The sequence below is a fragment of the Diabrotica virgifera genome, chromosome 6 (genome assembly GCF_917563875.1).
Source record: "Diabrotica virgifera virgifera chromosome 6, PGI_DIABVI_V3a".
In the NCBI taxonomy this organism is placed as follows: Eukaryota; Metazoa; Arthropoda; class Insecta; order Coleoptera; family Chrysomelidae; genus Diabrotica; species Diabrotica virgifera.
The window spans coordinates 208,989,738-209,008,711 of NC_065448.1; the positions used below are offsets into that span (position 1 = coordinate 208,989,738).

General features: G+C 32.9%; 2 protein-coding genes across 6 annotated transcripts in view; one reads left to right on the forward strand and one right to left on the reverse strand.

The window, feature by feature from the left end:
- Positions 1 to 5,616, reverse strand: part of LOC126887182 (zinc finger protein 664-like) — a 41,198-nt gene extending 35,582 nt beyond the window's left edge. For 3 of the 5 annotated variants that reach the window (XM_050654572.1, XM_050654568.1, XM_050654571.1), the window contains exons 1-3: positions 4,503 to 5,160; positions 4,037 to 4,174; positions 2,950 to 3,075 (exon numbers count right to left, since the gene is read on the reverse strand). In XM_050654572.1, the coding sequence (XP_050510529.1) occupies positions 2,950 to 3,075; positions 4,037 to 4,174; positions 4,503 to 4,506 (268 nt within the window). In that variant the 5' untranslated portion in view covers positions 4,507 to 5,160. The other 2 variants (XM_050654569.1, XM_050654570.1) reach the window with 2 other exon arrangements.
- A 2,398-nt stretch (positions 5,617 to 8,014) lies between these two features.
- On the forward strand, positions 8,015 to 13,618 carry LOC126887180 (uncharacterized). Its single transcript, XM_050654566.1, has 2 exons — positions 8,015 to 8,249; positions 8,336 to 13,618. Exon 2 carries the CDS (start codon positions 8,530 to 8,532, stop codon positions 11,002 to 11,004), a length of 2,475 nt encoding a protein of 824 aa, XP_050510523.1. The 5' UTR covers positions 8,015 to 8,249; positions 8,336 to 8,529; the 3' UTR covers positions 11,005 to 13,618.
- Positions 13,619 to 18,974: the final 5,356 nt, after the last annotated feature.

The window sequence follows — 18,974 nt, forward strand, 5'->3', positions numbered from 1 at the left end:
TGGGCGTGATGACGTAATCGATGATTTTTTTAAATGAGAATAGGGGTAATATGATAGCTCATTTAAAAGGGTATTCAATTCTCTATCCAAGAATATAAACATTAACATAATTATTTATACAGTGTGTTCAAAAAACATTTTTTAATTAAAATAAGTGAGACAAAAAGAAGAATATAATGTAATTATTTAATTCAAAATACATTTTACTACTGTCAGTAAACAGAAAAAAATTTTATTTGACAAATAAACATTGATTTTCGCTTAAACGAAATGTTCAAACTGCCAAGCGACAGGTGGGTGGCAGCTTTAACATTGAATTTAAGCAAAAAACAATATTTATTTCTCAAATAAACATTTTTTTCCTGTTTTCGGACAACAGTAAAACGTATTTTGAATTAAATAAATTACGTACATTCTTCTTTTTGTTTCAATTATTTTAATTAAAAAAATGTTTTTTGAACACCTTGTATAAATAATTAGGTAAATGTTTATATTAGTGAATAGAGAATTGAATACCCTTTCAAATGAGCTATCACATGACCATTCTCATTTAAAAAAATCATCGATTACGTCATCGCGCCCAGATGGATGACGTCACTAGTATGATATATATGCCAAAAAATCTGAATCTAAAAATAAAAATCGACCCGTTTCAGGATTTTTCATTAATGTCGCTGGTTTACGAAATAATGAATTTATGCGTTACTTTATGGACGCACTGTATATGCAATCTTAAGATTCGATTTTAGCAATAAAATAGCTGGTAAATAATTTTTCCCAAAAATGGCATTTTTTCGATAATTTTCCCAGACTATCAACAAGTTCCAATAAACGGGAGCGCCAACCCAAATTCTGAGCAGTCTCAACATGATAAGATTAATATCCCCAGTTGTAACTAATATCGAAATGAATAAGAATCGCTATTTTCTGCGGCTGTCATGGCGGTGTCGAAATGAAATTGCGACTGTCGAAATGAATTAGAATCAGGGCCCATGATGCACTAAAAGTTTAATTATAAATACAAAAACTTTTTAACAGAAAATATACATAATAAAAGCGACAAACCAGCACGTAAAGAAACTCAAAATAAATAGACCTGGCTTCATACCCTCGTGCCTGGCACAGAGATTCTAATGTTAAGGTATACTAATAGTCCAATATAGCTCTTTCTCTGTCACTTACATAGAATGCTCGTAAAATCTTTCTCTCTTTAGTCGTGCCAGTACTGACTTCGGCGCGAAGGAGATTCTCCTGTCGAATACTCTGCTGTTGGCAGGGATTGTATTGCGCCCATAGTTGCCATATTTTATATAATTTATGAAGATCAAAAGAAATACACACAAAAAAATTAACAGGAATTAAAAAGTTTTGAAGATAAAAAATATGTTTATGGATAGTTAGCAAGGTAGTGCCATGGCTCTATGGCACTACCTCACGGGCCGCCACTGGTTCAACTTGAAGAAAGGTGAGCTAGCCGCTTCATAATTGGCCAGTGAAATGAAAACTACAATAGAGTACCCCAGCTAATTGAAATAATATCAAAAATATTACTCGCAATCATCCAAGATAGCTATCGTTCACACCAGCTTAGCTCAGTCTCTCAGGGTGTGTGTTCGACTTGTCCTAATCTTAGACATGAGCTCTGAAAATTTAGAATGGAAGCAATCAAAACAGTATTTTTAACTAATTATGTGTATTGTTCAATAAAGATATAATAAAAATATGACCGATTAAATGCATTAACAAATACAAATTCTTGCCAAAAACTAACAATTCTGGATTATACTTACATATGGCTTGTGGCACTGGTTCGATGGTAACTTCTTGATGTCGAATGGTACTGCTGTTGGTTCTGCAACGGGCTCTGGGGTTGTAGTTGTTCAGGGCCACCAGGCCTTCAGGTGTTGGTTGGTTGCAGTTTGCAGTCTAGATGAAGTTCATTGTTGCAGTCTAGATAACTTTGTCCTCGTTCTATCGCCCTTTTTTTTGTGGACACCTAGGTGTCCAGTAATATTTATTTATATACGGGATTATCCCCATTACAAAACACACAGTATAAAATCAATCTCTGTAATTTCTTATAAACTAGAGTAAAATTAAAGTCTTAATTACACAATAAACAAATTACATTACACATATTACATCTATTACACAAATCAATTAAAAATAAACAAAAAAGTACTTGTCAAGCTCTTTTAATCCAATTCTTGAAAGCAGCCAAGGAGACACCAAATATTTCCAAGTTATTCTCGATTATAATTTTTAGTGTTCGCTCAACGGGCGAATGCATACCATAGTTTGTTCGATGAAAAGGTATATAAAACAAATCAACATATCTGGGACTTCTGGAGGGAGAGAGAACATACAAATTAATAGATTGGAGAAGTTCAGGAAAACAAATTAAACCATTTATTAATTTAAGCACAAATACCAAATCACGAGTATTTTTAGAATATAGGTATAATCATGATTAGTAAGGCTAGTGTTTTTAGAATATAGGTATAATCATGATTAGTAATGCGTATGTTTAATTTTTATGCACAATATCTCAAAAAATTATTCTGCAATCTCCCCAACGTAGTAGAATAAGCTTGGTATTGTGGAGACCATACAATAGATGCATATTCCACTTTAGATAAAACCAAAGCATAATACTGTTCTTAAACCCACACAGATAGTCTCAGACAGTTGCGAATAATAAAGCCCAAAGATTTTAATGCATTTGCTGTTACATTATTTATGTGTTGCACAAAACGCAACTGTTCATCAAATGTGACTCCTAAGTCTTTATTAAGAGTCTAAGTCTTTTATTAAACCCTTCCTTCACATAATTCAATAATAAATCCATTCTGATCTTCAGAACGTTTCAACAAGAACTATTAATGTGTTTTATTCACTTTATAAAGATTTTTTTACTGGCACTGTAGTATACTTTTTTATTTGTCTTACCTGAGCTATCTGCTTCTGGTTCATTCTTAAACTCTTTATGATCTAGAGATGTAAATAGCTGATCCTCTATATAACTGTGGCTACCTTCAACAAATTCTTCCTTAATTTTGAGTTGTAGTTCCATTGCTAACAAATACCAATTAAAATAAGATTTGGTTGAATGCTCGAATATATGAATTTTACAAATAAAAGGCAGATATTGAGCATTTGGTCAGAAAAGGAAGATATCCCAGAATGTAGTCATTAATAGACATAGCCACATTGGACAAATAACAAACCGATTAAAATAGTTGAACAAGGCTACATTGTGAGGTGTTTGGAGATCACATCTATTATTGTAGCGCCAAATTCGGAATAATGTAGCCTGGTTCAAATATTTTAATCTATATTCTTTGGCTAATGTGCGTTATTTGTATCATTAATTTTAATACGTTAATGGACAGAACGTCTATAAAGATCTAATTTCCATTGATGTAATGTGACACAACGTCTATAGACGACGAAAAAATCGATAGATCTACAGATGCAAATGAAATATGAAACCACGTCCATGGTTGTCATGCACATGTTTATAAAAAATGTTAAAAAACTCACTGTTTCCATAAACTACAATCGCTAAAAGAAATTCACTAATTTCTTTATTCTACATTGCAAAATACAGTCACAACCATTGACATATTAAGCCTAGACTCGGCATACTCACCAAAAAAGCGTAACGCGGAAACAGCATGGGAACAGTCGATCGGTGGTCTATCTATCTCTTTTAACCAAGCGACCCCCCACATGTGACTGACAAAGATGGCTAGACCACTTAATCGTATGTCGGCGTTACACCCCGATGCATTGAGTGGGTATCCCCAGCCATGTCTATCCTCTTTACATGTCTCTGGTCACAACACTTGCTTATACAATTGACGCACTATCTGTCAAACTGTTAATTAAACGTTTATGCTATTCTGGGATATCTTCATTTTCTGACGAAGTGCCCCTGATGATGCTCGAAGTGCGATATCTGTCTTTTATTTAGTAAAAAGATAAAAATTAGGTAAATTATACTTTTAACATTAATTATTGTTATTGTTATTACCTGACTTGTCTTCTTCTGGTTCATTCTTCAAGTCTACAAAATCGGTTGATGTGGATAGCTGAGGATGTATATACCTTTGGTCATGTTTAATAAATTTTTCTTCAATTTCGATGTTAAACTCCATATTATACAAATCAACTGAATAAAAATATTGAAATTTGACAAAAAAATAATAATAGGGGACATAAATACAACACAGGCACAGTTTGTATGAAGTTGGAAAATAACTTTGCAACTATATTATAATCTAGTGGGCCATCTGCCTGCTTTCAGTTAAGATGTAGAAGCAACGAATACCCCTTGGTTGGGGTATTCTCTCTGTGGAACTGTGTTTAAAAGACCACTTCTTTAATTCAAAATGTTATATACTTATTCTGTCTTTGTTTAGCAAACAAAAATTACGTAATAAATGTTTAGTTATTTCAACAAACGATAGTTATATGAAAACGAAACAAAAAAAACAAACCCATATTTATTCTTCACCGCTTTTCTTTTTTTCCTACCCTCTTGCCTCTTGTTTTGTTGAGTTTGACCAGTTTGACGACGTCATTGTCACTTGTCACAATGACGTAAACCTCAGCCATAGTAACAAGTAGATTAGGCAAGTTCCGAAAAATAGCGTAACGCGGAGAAGTACGGCTGTGGTCTATCTATTTTTCTCTACAGGCGCTTAACTTTCTCTCTCTAACATATGATGGCCGCCGCCTCTGTGTTTGTGTCGTTCCATTACTCCCACCTCTCGGTACTCGCACGACAGACAAAGATAGCTAGACCACCGTACTTGATGGCGTTACACCCCGATGCAGTAAGTGGCATATAACTAGCCTGGTCTATATTGTTAACATTTCACTGGACTCAGCACCGAACACCGGTGTACGGTGGACTCGGCAAGAACTGAAAAAAGCATTGATGTAAAAATAAAGGTAAAAGCATTGAAGAGACTCGATTTGAATCAAAACGAAACCGTTTATTTTGTTTTTACACTTTAAGTTGGATTTATAGTTTGACGTAGTGTAGACGTAGACGCAACGGAGACGGAAGAAACCTTAGACAAGGAAAAAAGAGAGGACGGGTAACACTCATTTAAAACACATGTTCAGGGTTGCCAATTTAGTAGATTTTCTACTAGATCTAGTAGAATTTCTTGTGATTTAGTGGGAAAATTTTAAATCTAGTAGATTTTAGAATCTGGTAGAAAATTTAGTAGATTTTAGTAGGATTTGGTTGTAAAGTAAAAGAGTAAACAAACTGGAACATGAAGTAAAAACCACTTCTATGTAAAAGGTATATTTACTAAAAATTTTTAGAATCCCAATGGATTCAATAAAATGAGTTCATCAGAACGTTTTCAAACCTATCGGTCCATCATCAGTGATCTAAAATCAAATAAGTAATCCCACTATTAAAATTAAAAAGATGGTTGAAATTGTGAAAGTTAAAAAATGTGGTTATGATTACTTACTTGAATACTTGCAAAATAGCCCCAGAACCAAACAATGGTTGTGATTATAAATAAATCTACATTATGTTGAAATAAATTTAAAATGGCTAAACGCCGATGTTAAAGGATTAAACCTCTGGGAACATGGTGAAACTCTACCCGAGGACCCAATCAACCATCTTCGGTCAAGGATGACTACTAAGTGTCAAAGCTATGTAAGGAAATGCTTGATGTGACATTGACAGTAAAGGAAGAAGGTAGTCGAATTTTCTAGGAATTTTAAAAACAAAGTCATGATCCAGAAGAAGATATGTTAAAGCTTTTAATATCTGAAATTGTCTGTTAATTAAATCTATTGTTGTTTAAAATTAAAAGATAATGTGTTTTACAAAATAAAATTATTTTAACTGTAGGTAACTACAAATTGACTGTATCAAATAAAATTAACCTGATCAAAAAATTACAATATGATAAAGTGAGCTGATTAGTAGTAATAACAGAAATAAAATTAAATAAGTGGTGTTATAGAAGAAGTTTTAAATTTTGAAAAGGGATATTATTATATCAAGAAATTTATATGTCCACATCATGTGTATTGGTGGTTGTATAGGTAGTAGGGAAATTATTGTTTGGATGTAGGTGAAAATTAAAAAATTTTTATATAGATTGGAGTTAGGATAAAGTCAATCTGATAGTAGAAAATGTGATTCAGGAATGCAATTATTATGGAACAGTTTTAATGAAATTGAGAAAATTCTTGTGACAAACTGGTGAATATGTAAAATTGATAATAAATAATTGTAGGAAAACAGGTTGCCCAGTTGATACAAACTAAAATTTAATTAGTATAGAAAACAATAGGTGTAATGAATGAAATAGAATTAATAAAACAAAATTAAGAGAATGAATATTGTTATAATTTGATTAAAGAATGACTGAGTTTAACTGTGATAAATGAAATAAAGTGATGAAATGTTAGATGTGAAGATAAAAAATATATTTGGAAAAGGTCAAAGACAAAAAGCAAAGGAGTGTGAAGTAGGGTCAAAGCATAGGTGAAATGAGTGAAAGAGAAAGATTGGAGAGTTGGGTATGAGGGTTGAACTGAATGAAGAAAAGAAATGAAAGAAGTGTGAAAAGAGGGTATGGTAAATTAATTAGGTTTTGATTAAGAGGAGTTCATGTGGTTAGTAATGATTAGTATGTGTAAGGAGTTTGGAGCCAATAAGGGAACGAAGAAGATAGTTGACAGTGGGTAAATAGGATGAAGAAGATAGCAGATAGGATAGGAAAAGGGAAGGTATAACAAAGTAATAGGAATTATGAAAATAATTGACGGTGAATGGGGACAAAATTGCGGTTAAGGGATGTTTGTCGGTTAACACAATTGGGACTTTTCTTTAGGTCTTTGACAATTTCCAAATCCTCGTATAAGTCTAAACGGAGTGTATTTTTTTGTTGAATGTTGTGTATCAACTGGACCCCATCAGGAATCTTAAGTTCGTGTTTATTGACCTTTAAATGGTGTGAAAAAGCTGAAGTGGTATCTCTCTTACTGTGTTCTGCCGATCGGGTGGAAAGAGATCTATAAGTTCTACCAATGTAGGTAGCATCGCAGTCTGAACAAGAGAGTCTGTATACCCCACTACGGCTCATGTAATGGATAGGGTCTTTGGTGTTAGTTAAGCTTTTATTGAGGGTGTTATTGACTTTAAATGAGATTTTGATGTTATCACAAGAATTAGAAATGATTTGTTTGACTCTTTCAGATAATTTGGAGTTATTAAACGGTAAGGAGGCATAAATTGGAGTAGTTGTGGAAGATGATGAGAAAGCGGATTGTTGAAGTAACTTAAGTTCTCTTTTCTGTTGAAGTTTATGGATGATGTCTGGGTCATAACCATTGTTAACTGCAATTTGTTTGATGATGTTCAGTTCTTTGTTAAATTCAGGTGTAGATAGAGGAATAGAGTTTAATCTATGTATAAAGCTACGAAATGCAGAAAGTTTATGTGAAAGAGGATGGTTAGAAGTGGAATGGATAACGTGATCAGTCTGTGTAGGTTTACGGTAGATACCAAAGTTGAAGTGGTCATCTAGTCTGGTAATAGATATGTCCAAGAAGTTAATGGAGTTAGAAGATTCTAGTTCCATGGTAAATGTGATTTTAGGATGGATTAGATTGATTTTATGAAGTAAGTTGTGAGCTGAGTCGGAGTTACCAGATATGAGGACTAAAATGTCATCTACATAACGAAACCAATGTAATATCTCTGGATTTTTTGTGATATGATTGGATTCTAAATGATCCATAAAGACATCAGCTAAGAAAGGGGATAAGCAACTTCCCATTGCTAAACCATCTGGTTGTTGATAAAAGTTGTTGTTGAAGACAAAGTAATCTTGAGATAGGCAGATTTTGAGAATGTTTATAATAGATGAAGTGGTATTGGAGGTCACCGAATTATTTAAAAGAAGCGAGTTGACCAGACTAATCGATTCATTTTTTGGGACTGAAGTGAATAAATTGCTAACATCAAAAGACAACATGTCAATGTCACATCAAGCATTTCCTTACATAGCTTTGACACTTAGTAGTCATCCTTGACCGAAGATGGTTGATTGGGTCCTCGGGTAGAGTTTCACCATGTTCCCAGAGGTTTAATCCTTTAACATCGGCGTTTAGCCATTTTAAATTTATTTCAACATAATGTAGATTTATTTATAATCACAACCATTGTTTGGTTCTGGGGCTATTTTGCAAGTATTCAAGTAAGTAATCATAACCACATTTTTTAACTTTCACAATTTCAACCATCTTTTTAATTTTAATAGTGGGATTACTTATTTGATTTTAGATCACTGATGATGGACCGATAGGTTTGAAAACGTTCTGATGAACTCATTTTATTGAATCCATTGGGATTCTAAAAATTTTTAGTAAATATACCTTTTACATAGAAGTGGTTTTTACTTCATGTTCCAGTTTGTTTAACTATAAGGTATACAGCCAATCCAGGGAACTACCCCTTTTTAGTTTATATATGACAGTATGGTCAACTTGGCTCTACAATACTTGCGATTAGCCACACAACGGAGCAACATAAAGCTGGACATATGGTTCATATCCAGATGTTTACATAATAAAGTCTTCCCAACATTCTGTAGAGTTAGAACTTCCAATAATGTACATCCCAACATCAGGAACGCTATGCAGACTAAACTCATGAAGAAAGAGATTTGTAAACATTATAGCAAACTGAACTACATTGACTGTAAGCTAAAGGTAACATATGATTCTCTACTCGAAACTTTACATTATATTAATCTTAATACTTTCTTGTCTGACGTTCAGGATAAGGTAGATCGTTCACATTCAGTTAAATTCAACCGAGTCAATAATAAATTACAACATTTAGTTAACAATAAGATTAGACTTGATCAACAAAAAGCTTCCCATAACAAAAGTTTTTCCAATTTTCGATTCCATCCAAGAATCAAAAATCTCTCAAATGTCCAATTTTCAGATGACGAATTAAAACTCTTAAACCTCGGTCTTAAACACTCCATTCCCACCAATCTATCTATTAGAGATCTTGAGAGTCTTTCCATAGAGACCGACACTGTTATTCAAAATCTTTCCATTTCACTTACACAAAAAACATCAATCAGAAACTCTTGCATCCAAACTATCAACAAATTCAAAACTAAACTTCTCTCTAATAACAATCCTTCTATTTCCAACATCAATTCCTCTTCTACTTCCACGTCATCTTCATCTTTTCCCAATTTTTCATTTAACAAGTCTAAATCCCTTCTATCCACACTCAAATCTATTAAAAATAAAATCAAAAACCAACACCTCATTTTTAGTAAAGCAGATAAGGGTAACTGCCTTGTTATTTTAGACCAACAACTATACATCGACAAAGTCACATCATTCCTAAATAACAATAATTTTAATCTTCTCCCTGTTGATCCTTCAAAATCTTTTGTTTCAAAAATGAAAAACAATCTTAAACAGTTTACTGATTTCTTCTCTGAATATGAAGCACCTTACACCAAAATTCCGTCTAATCCACTCACTCCCAGGTTATACGGTTTACCAAAGATACACAAGGTTGACATTCCCATTCGTCCCGTTGTCAGTTTCATCAATACTCCAGTCTCTATTTTATCCAAATTCATTCTTAACATTATTAAAAATTTTATTAACTTCACCCCACAGTTTACTGTTTTGAATTCTCGCCAATTAGTTGAAAAACTTCAACTTGTCAATCTTAATCCGAATATCGTCATGTTGTCTTTTGATGTTAGCAATTTATTCACTTCAGTCCCAAAAAATGAATCGATTAGTCTGGTCAACTCGCTTCTTTTAAATAATTCGGTGACCTCCAATACCACTTCATCTATTATAAACATTCTCAAAATCTGCCTATCTCAAGATTACTTTGTCTTCAACAACAACTTTTATCAACAACCAGATGGTTTAGCAATGGGAAGTTGCTTATCCCCTTTCTTAGCTGATGTCTTTATGGATCATTTAGAATCCAATCATATCACAAAAAATCCAGAGATATTACATTGGTTTCGTTATGTAGATGACATTTTAGTCCTCATATCTGGTAACTCCGACTCAGCTCACAACTTACTTCATAAAATCAATCTAATCCATCCTAAAATCACATTTACCATGGAACTAGAATCTTCTAACTCCATTAACTTCTTGGACATATCTATTACCAGACTAGATGACCACTTCAACTTTGGTATCTACCGTAAACCTACACAGACTGATCACGTTATCCATTCCACTTCTAACCATCCTCTTTCACATAAACTTTCTGCATTTCGTAGCTTTATACATAGATTAAACTCTATTCCTCTATCTACACCTGAATTTAACAAAGAACTGAACATCATCAAACAAATTGCAGTTAACAATGGTTATGACCCAGACATCATCCATAAACTTCAACAGAAAAGAGAACTTAAGTTACTTCAACAATCCGCTTTCTCATCATCTTCCACAACTACTCCAATTTATGCCTCCTTACCGTTTAATAACTCCAAATTATCTGAAAGAGTCAAACAAATCATTTCTAATTCTTGTGATAACATCAAAATCTCATTTAAAGTCAATAACACCCTCAATAAAAGCTTAACTAACACCAAAGACCCTATCCATTACATGAGCCGTAGTGGGGTATACAGACTCTCTTGTTCAGACTGCGATGCTACCTACATTGGTAGAACTTATAGATCTCTTTCCACCCGATCGGCAGAACACAGTAAGAGAGATACCACTTCAGCTTTTTCACACCATTTAAAGGTCAATAAACACGAACTTAAGATTCCTGATGGGGTCCAGTTGATACACAACATTCAACAAAAAAATACACTCCGTTTAGACTTATACGAGGATTTGGAAATTGTCAAAGACCTAAAGAAAAGTCCCAATTGTGTTAACCGACAAACATCCCTTAACCGCAATTTTGTCCCCATTCACCGTCAATTATTTTCATAATTCCTATTACTTTGTTATACCTTCCCTTTTCCTATCCTATCTGCTATCTTCTTCATCCTATTTACCCACTGTCAACTATCTTCTTCGTTCCCTTATTGGCTCCAAACTCCTTACACATACTAATCATTACTAACCACATGAACTCCTCTTAATCAAAACCTAATTAATTTACCATACCCTCTTTTCACACTTCTTTCATTTCTTTTCTTCATTCAGTTCAACCCTCATACCCAACTCTCCAATCTTTCTCTTTCACTCATTTCACCTATGCTTTGACCCTACTTCACACTCCTTTGCTTTTTGTCTTTGACCTTTTCCAAATATATTTTTTATCTTCACATCTAACATTTCATCACTTTATTTCATTTATCACAGTTAAACTCAGTCATTCTTTAATCAAATTATAACAATATTCATTCTCTTAATTTTGTTTTATTAATTCTATTTCATTCATTACACCTATTGTTTTCTATACTAATTAAATTTTAGTTTGTATCAACTGGGCAACCTGTTTTCCTACAATTATTTATTATCAATTTTACATATTCACCAGTTTGTCACAAGAATTTTCTCAATTTCATTAAAACTGTTCCATAATAATTGCATTCCTGAATCACATTTTCTACTATCAGATTGACTTTATCCTAACTCCAATCTATATAAAAATTTTTTAATTTTCACCTACATCCAAACAATAATTTCCCTACTACCTATACAACCACCAATACACATGATGTGGACATATAAATTTCTTGATATAATAATATCCCTTTTCAAAATTTAAAACTTCTTCTATAACACCACTTATTTAATTTTATTTCTGTTATTACTACTAATCAGCTCACTTTATCATATTGTAATTTTTTGATCAGGTTAATTTTATTTGATACAGTCAATTTGTAGTTACCTACAGTTAAAATAATTTTATTTTGTAAAACACATTATCTTTTAATTTTAAACAACAATAGATTTAATTAACAGACAATTTCAGATATTAAAAGCTTTAACATATCTTCTTCTGGATCATGACTTTGTTTTTAAAATTCCTAGAAAATTCGACTACCTTCTTCCTTTACTGTCAATGTCACATCAAGCATTTCCTTACATAGCTTTGACACTTAGTAGTCATCCTTGACCGAAGATGGTTGATTGGGTCCTCGGGTAGAGTTTCACCATGTTCCCAGAGGTTTAATCCTTTAACATCGGCGTTTAGCCATTTTAAATTTATTTCAACATAATGTAGATTTATTTATAATCACAACCATTGTTTGGTTCTGGGGCTATTTTGCAAGTATTCAAGTAAGTAATCATAACCACATTTTTTAACTTTCACAATTTCAACCATCTTTTTAATTTTAATAGTGGGATTACTTATTTGATTTTAGATCACTGATGATGGACCGATAGGTTTGAAAACGTTCTGATGAACTCATTTTATTGAATCCATTGGGATTCTAAAAATTTTTAGTAAATATACCTTTTACATAGAAGTGGTTTTTACTTCATGTTCCAGTTTGTTTAACTATAAGGTATACAGCCAATCCAGGGAACTACCCCTTTTTAGTAAAAGAGTAAAAGTAAAGGAATCTTTTATTTTGACAAATGACATTACATATTTTTATTTTTGTTAATTTGTACAAAATAACTTCTAAAATGTGCTAAAATTCTATTTGTTACCTGTAATATAGATAAAAAGTAAAATAAGTTCATGGAAAAGAGTAAAACGTTGAATTTAATTAATTCAGAAATACTCTATTTTAGTTGTTAAATACTTTTGCATATTATGGGTATAAAAAATGAAGAATTTATGGACAATGGATTGTTAGGGAATATCCAGTTCCAGTTCTCAACTACCTAGTGAAACGACACCATTGCAGAATCTTCAGACAGCAGTTAAAGTGCTGTTTAATCAATCATAAATTATTGCTTCAATTGTTATTGAAAGAAGGTTTGGTATTTTAAAGAGATTTTTCATATTAATATGTGAAATGAGATGCAATGCAAGATACCTTTTGTTAAAATAGTATCAGCTTTACAAATATTGCAGTTGTTTAGAGAAAACATTGAAATACTGGCAACTGAGCCTGCGGTTATTTAATCCAACAAGCTATGGCAGTTCCTACATTTTATACATTTTTAACCAGGAGAAAATCTAGTGCAACTTTTTGGGCAGTGTGTGTTTGTTTGTTTTAAAATGTTGCCATTTAAGGCAAATACAGTAAAACCTCCGTTAACCAAAACATCGGTAAACCGAAATGGCTGACAGTTTCAATAATTTTGTCAATAAAAAGTATATTAAACAAAAAGCAATAAAATTAAGGAAAATGAACATGTTGAGTGTTTTTTTTAAAGAAATCTATATATTCTTTTGTGTTTCTCTTTGACAATGATAATGTTTTGTAGCTTTATCTCTCCAATACTATGTAATTTGATAAATTAATAGTACAAAAAACAATGTCATTTTTAACTGAAACTCTTTATCCAAAACAGACTACCCACCCCCACCCCCTAATTATTTCGGTTAACGGAGGTTTTACTGTAAATGGTTAATGTTGATAATATATTCTTTTTCTTGGACTGCAGTTTGTTAATAAATTTATAAATACATACATGATATTGGTGTTTGATTTGAAAAGATTTTAAGTATCATTTAAAGTATGTTATATCACATTCCGTTAAAAGAACTTCCACAACTAGCAAAAATGTATGAATAAACAAATTGTTTTAAAGTGTTAAATCAGAGGATTCCAAATATTCTTCTTATACACAGTATATTTTAGCGTACAACTTTATTAGTATGAAAGATATTTATTATACATTAAATTAAACAAAGCTTAACAAAATGACAACCATTATTACATTAAAAAGATCAGTCAAGTCAGACATATTGGATCATGTGTCAAAACAGTGTTACCAAGGTGACAGAAGAAAATTAATAAATTACTAATATTGTACCGCTTGTATTTAAATGTACCAACTTTAACACCCTCACTTAATTCATTAATTTTTTAAACCCAATCCTACTGCGCATGCCCAATGTTTCTTCTTTGACAGCACTTTAGTCAAGAAATCAGCTATCATTTCTTCACCTGGTAAGTAACTAACTTCGATCTCACCCCTTTTAACCCACTCCTTTATCTGGTGATATTTAACATCTATGTGTTTACTCCTGGCATGTGACGTATGACTGTTGCAAAGTTGATTTGCACTACTATTGTCATTATAAATAGTGACAGTTCCTGTAGGTGACTTCAGTTCTTTCATCAGCTGTTTAAGAAACATGCATTCCTTTCCACATTCGCTTATTGCCACATACTCTGCAAACGTAGTACTATCTGCTATTGTTACAGATGTTTGCTTTCTAGCTTTCCAACTAATGGCTCCTCCACCTAGCATGAAAACATAACCAGTAAATGATCGCCTATCTACAACACAACTACCATAATCTGCATCGGCATAACCAACCAAATTTTTGTCTTTCTTTGAATATGTGATACCTAAACTGGCTGTACCTTTAAGGTACCTAACAACCCGTTTAGCTGCACTGAAATGCTCCTTGCTATTCGAATTGTTAAATTGGCTGAGATAACTAACAGCGAAACATATATCAGGTCTAGTCCCAACTGCCAAATACATTAATGCTCCTATGAGCTTTTGATAATCTGGGTTCATTTCATTATTTTCAGGTTTTTGAAGTTTAATACCTGATTCTAATGGAGTTGAAACTGAGTTACAATTCTCCAATCCAAATCTTTTTATTATGTCTAAAGCATAGTTCTCTTGATCCATTTTTAAAAAATTATTTTTTCTATCCCTAGTAATTTTCATTCCAAGACATTCCTTAACTGCCCCTAAATCTTTAATTTTAAAAGAGCTTGATAATTTCCCTTTTAGAATTTTAATTTCATGTTTAGAGTTTGAAAAAATGTAAAAATCATCAACATGCAAACCTATAACTATGAAAATACCATTATCCTCTTTTATATATACACAAGGATCCATTTTTGATCTTACAAATCCTATTTCTAATAAAAATGTATGAATTTTGTCATTCCATGACTTAGCAGATTGCTTAAGACCATACAACGCCCTCTTCAATTTGCATACTTTTTCATTTTCCTTTATGAACCCTTCGGGTTGCTCCATGTAAATAGTTTCTGTTAATTCCCCATTCAAAAATGCAGTAGTTATATCTACATGATCTATTTCGTAATCATTTATCGCACTCAACGCAAACAACATTCTTAATGAGGACAATCTCACTACTGGTGCGAATGTTTGATCATAGTCTTTTCCAGGGATTTGTGAAAAACCTTTGGCTACAAGCCTTGCCTTATAACGTTTAGACCCATCTATTGCATTTTTCAATTTATATACCCACTTGCACTTGACAACGTTTCTATTTATTGGTCTATCGACAAGTTCCCATGTATTATTTTCACTTAAAGATTCTATTTCCTCAGCCATAGCATTTTCCCATAAGGATTTATCTGACCTTTCACAGATTTCAGCATAGGTCTTTGGGTCATTAGGCCCAACAGAAAGAAATGAATACTCAAAATCTTCATCCCTTCTAGCTGTTCTAATCCTATTAGGATACCGACCACCAAATGTGGGAGCTATCTGTTCACCCTCACTGACATCATGGACTGTGACTGAATCTTCACCCTCACTGACATCATGGACTGAGATTAAATCTTCACCCTCACTAACATCACCATTCGTATAATCAGGAAATATTTCGTTTTCCTCTTTTTGACCACTTATTTCAGATAATATACAACCTTGGCCATCTGAATGGTCCAAAGTTTCAGATCGATGTGGATTATCTTTACAACTTTCATGAATATTAATATTTTTACTATCAATATTTAATAATTTTGGAGAAAAGTTACTTTTAATTTCATTTTCAAGAAATACTACATTGCGTGCAATAGTTACATGTTTTGGATTGCTTTCAGATACAAACCTATACCCTTTTGTTTCTTCACTATAGCCTACAAAAATCATTGTAGAGGATTTTTTATCAAGTTTATGTCTTTTTACATCAGGAACATGTATCTGTGCTTTGCAACCAAAAATACGTAAATGCGACAGATCTATTTTTTCTTTCCGCCATACTTCTTCAGGAATACCTCCCTGCAAAGCTGCTGTTGGTGAATGATTTTTGAGATAAATCGCTGTATTCATAGCTTCCGCCCAAAAGCGCTTATCTAAATTAGAATCAAATAATAGACAACGTGTCTTTTCAGTTATAGTTCTATTAGTCCTTTCTGCCACCCCATTTTGTTGAGGTGTATAGGATACTGTTAACTGGTGAATAATGCCATTTTCCTTAAGAAAATTTTCCATTTCCCTAGAAGTATACTCACCACCACCATCTGTCCTAAGACATTTTATAGTTTTCCCGGTTTGATTTTCCACCATACTTTTAAATAAGCGAAATGTTGAAAAAACTTCACTCTTATATTTTAGCATGTACCCAAAAACCTTCCTAGAATAATCATCAACAAATATAAGACAATATGCAGCACCTCCCCATGATAACACTTCAAAAGGTCCTTGCAGGTCACTGTGAACGATACCTAAAAGATCCTTTGCCCGTTTACCCCTTTTCGGAAAAGGTTTCACAGTTTGCTTGCCTTCAAGACAAGTAACACATACCTGGTTTGGTTCGTCAACAAAATTAATCCCACCTGCTGTATTTTTTAGCAATCTTAACCCTTTACGATTCAAGTGACCAAGTCTTTTATGCCATAATTCTTGGTCTGATAAAAATCCCTCTTTTACTACCATCATTGATTCTTGTTTCAAATTATGAATACCATACAAACCGTCTTTTTTATTACATGAAAATTCTACTTCACCCCTAACTGAAAAATCAGAACTAGCATATACTGTGCATGCATCTTTATCAAAAACAACAGCATAACCTTTTTCTGTCATTCTTCCAACAGACAACAAGTTAGCTGACAAGTTAGGTACATATAAAACATTAGTAGCGGTTTTAATTAAATTGTTACCTTGTTCAAACTGAATGACAGCCTCACCAATACCTTTTGACTTGACTTCAGAATTATCAGCAACACAAATAGAAGTAGTTGTACTGGAATTCAAATTATGGAAAACAGTCTCATCACAGGCCATATGGGAAGTAGCACCACTGTCAATTATCCAAGATGAAGGGGAAACTGATGTCATCATTGCTCTAGTTAAAAGAGTAGTATTCTTTACACTTTTGTTTGAACTGTCTTTATTTTCTTCCTTCTTCTTTTGGTAAAAATTTGAAGTAGAACCTTGACACAATTTTGGGCAATCAGATTTTTTATGATTAGGGTCACCACACTCATAACATGCAAATTTCTTGGTTACTTTATGCTTATTATATTTCTTCTTAAAAGTTTTATTTTGCAATAGAAGAGCTGTCGTTTGTGGTAATTCTTCCTTAACTCTTCGTCTCTCACTTTCACCAAGTAAAGCATTTTTCACATCTTCAGATGTTGATTTGTCACTTAATTGCTGATTTAGTGCAGCAATAAAACTTTCGAACTCCTCAGACACTCCGTTCCTCATAACAAAAGATATCCATTTATCTTCTATGGCCTCACCTATGTCTGCTAACTTTTGTACTGTTACTAAAATATTGTTTAAATATTCTTCCATTGAGGAACATGAATTTTGGCGCATATTGAAGAATTTTCGTGTGAGTTCATATTTCGTCGCCATACTATTACCTTCAAAGGCTTTTTTAAGATTATCCCATGCTTCTTTGCTACATTTAGCATTGTGAACATGAACATAACAACTTGGTTGGATGCAAAGACATATTTTTGCTAATGCTCTTTGATCTCTTGCTTTGTCAATATCTGATACAATTGGTAATGAACCATCAGCATACCCATAAATATCTTCCAAGATTAAACTCATTCTCATGGCAAATTTCCAGCTACCATAGTTTACCTGTCCTTCAAGTTTATCAATGTTTGGTACGTTTGAAGAAACTGAAGTTACCATTGTTGTGGAATTATTTGAATTACTTGGAGTTGTCATATTGATTAACAAAAACAAGTTAATAAAAAATATCTGTGTGCTTGTAGGAACTGAATGACAAAAATTAGGTTTATCACTTTACAACCACGCTCTGCTACCATGTTAAATCAGAGGATTCCAAATATTCTTCTTATACACAGTATATTTTAGCGTACAACTTTATTAGTATGAAAGATATTTATTATACATTAAATTAAACAAAGCTTAACAAAATGACAACCATTATTACATTAAAAAGATCAGTCAAGTCAACTCGAGTCTAGATCCCGAGCCGAGGATTAGCGGCGTGTAATTTGTGTTGCCTATATAAACTTGAATCGCGAATGTTTATTATTCAAAAAATTACAACTGTACAAATCAATGACATTTGTGTGCATTTTTTTGGCATGAAAGTTTAAACTTGGCTTATGTCTAAATTTATAGACGTTGCCTTTAAGCACTTTTAAAGGGGCAATTGCATCCAATTTGTCGGGATGCGAACTTTTTACATGTCTTTTTAAATCATGTTTACGTTTATACACGTTTCCGCATTCCAAGCACTTATTAATTATTTCCACACCGAACATTTTCGTTGTCAAGAAAATGAAATACCTACTCAAAAGCAAACACAAACACAGAACTGTGAACAGTAGAAATGATTGAATCGGAAAATTGATCTAACAGCTTCACTGTTCAATTGATAATTATACAAAGAGTCTACATTCTACCACATCCAATACTATTTTAATATTAAATATCATGCAACCGCAGTAAATATCGGTTTTTGCCTGAAAGGAGGAAGACCTAACCCTTCGGTCCAAACCTAACTTACGGGTATTAGAGTGAGAGAACCGCAGGGCAGGAGGTATTTGACCGCTGCGCGCAATCACAACCCACCCTTTTTATTATCACTAAACGGTCTTTTCAGCGTTTTAATAACA

Excerpts from the sequence above, each read along its gene's own strand:
- LOC126887180 (XM_050654566.1), top strand. The coding sequence starts at position 8,530 with ATGGTCAACTTGGCTCTACAATACTTGCGATTAGCCACACAACGGAGC.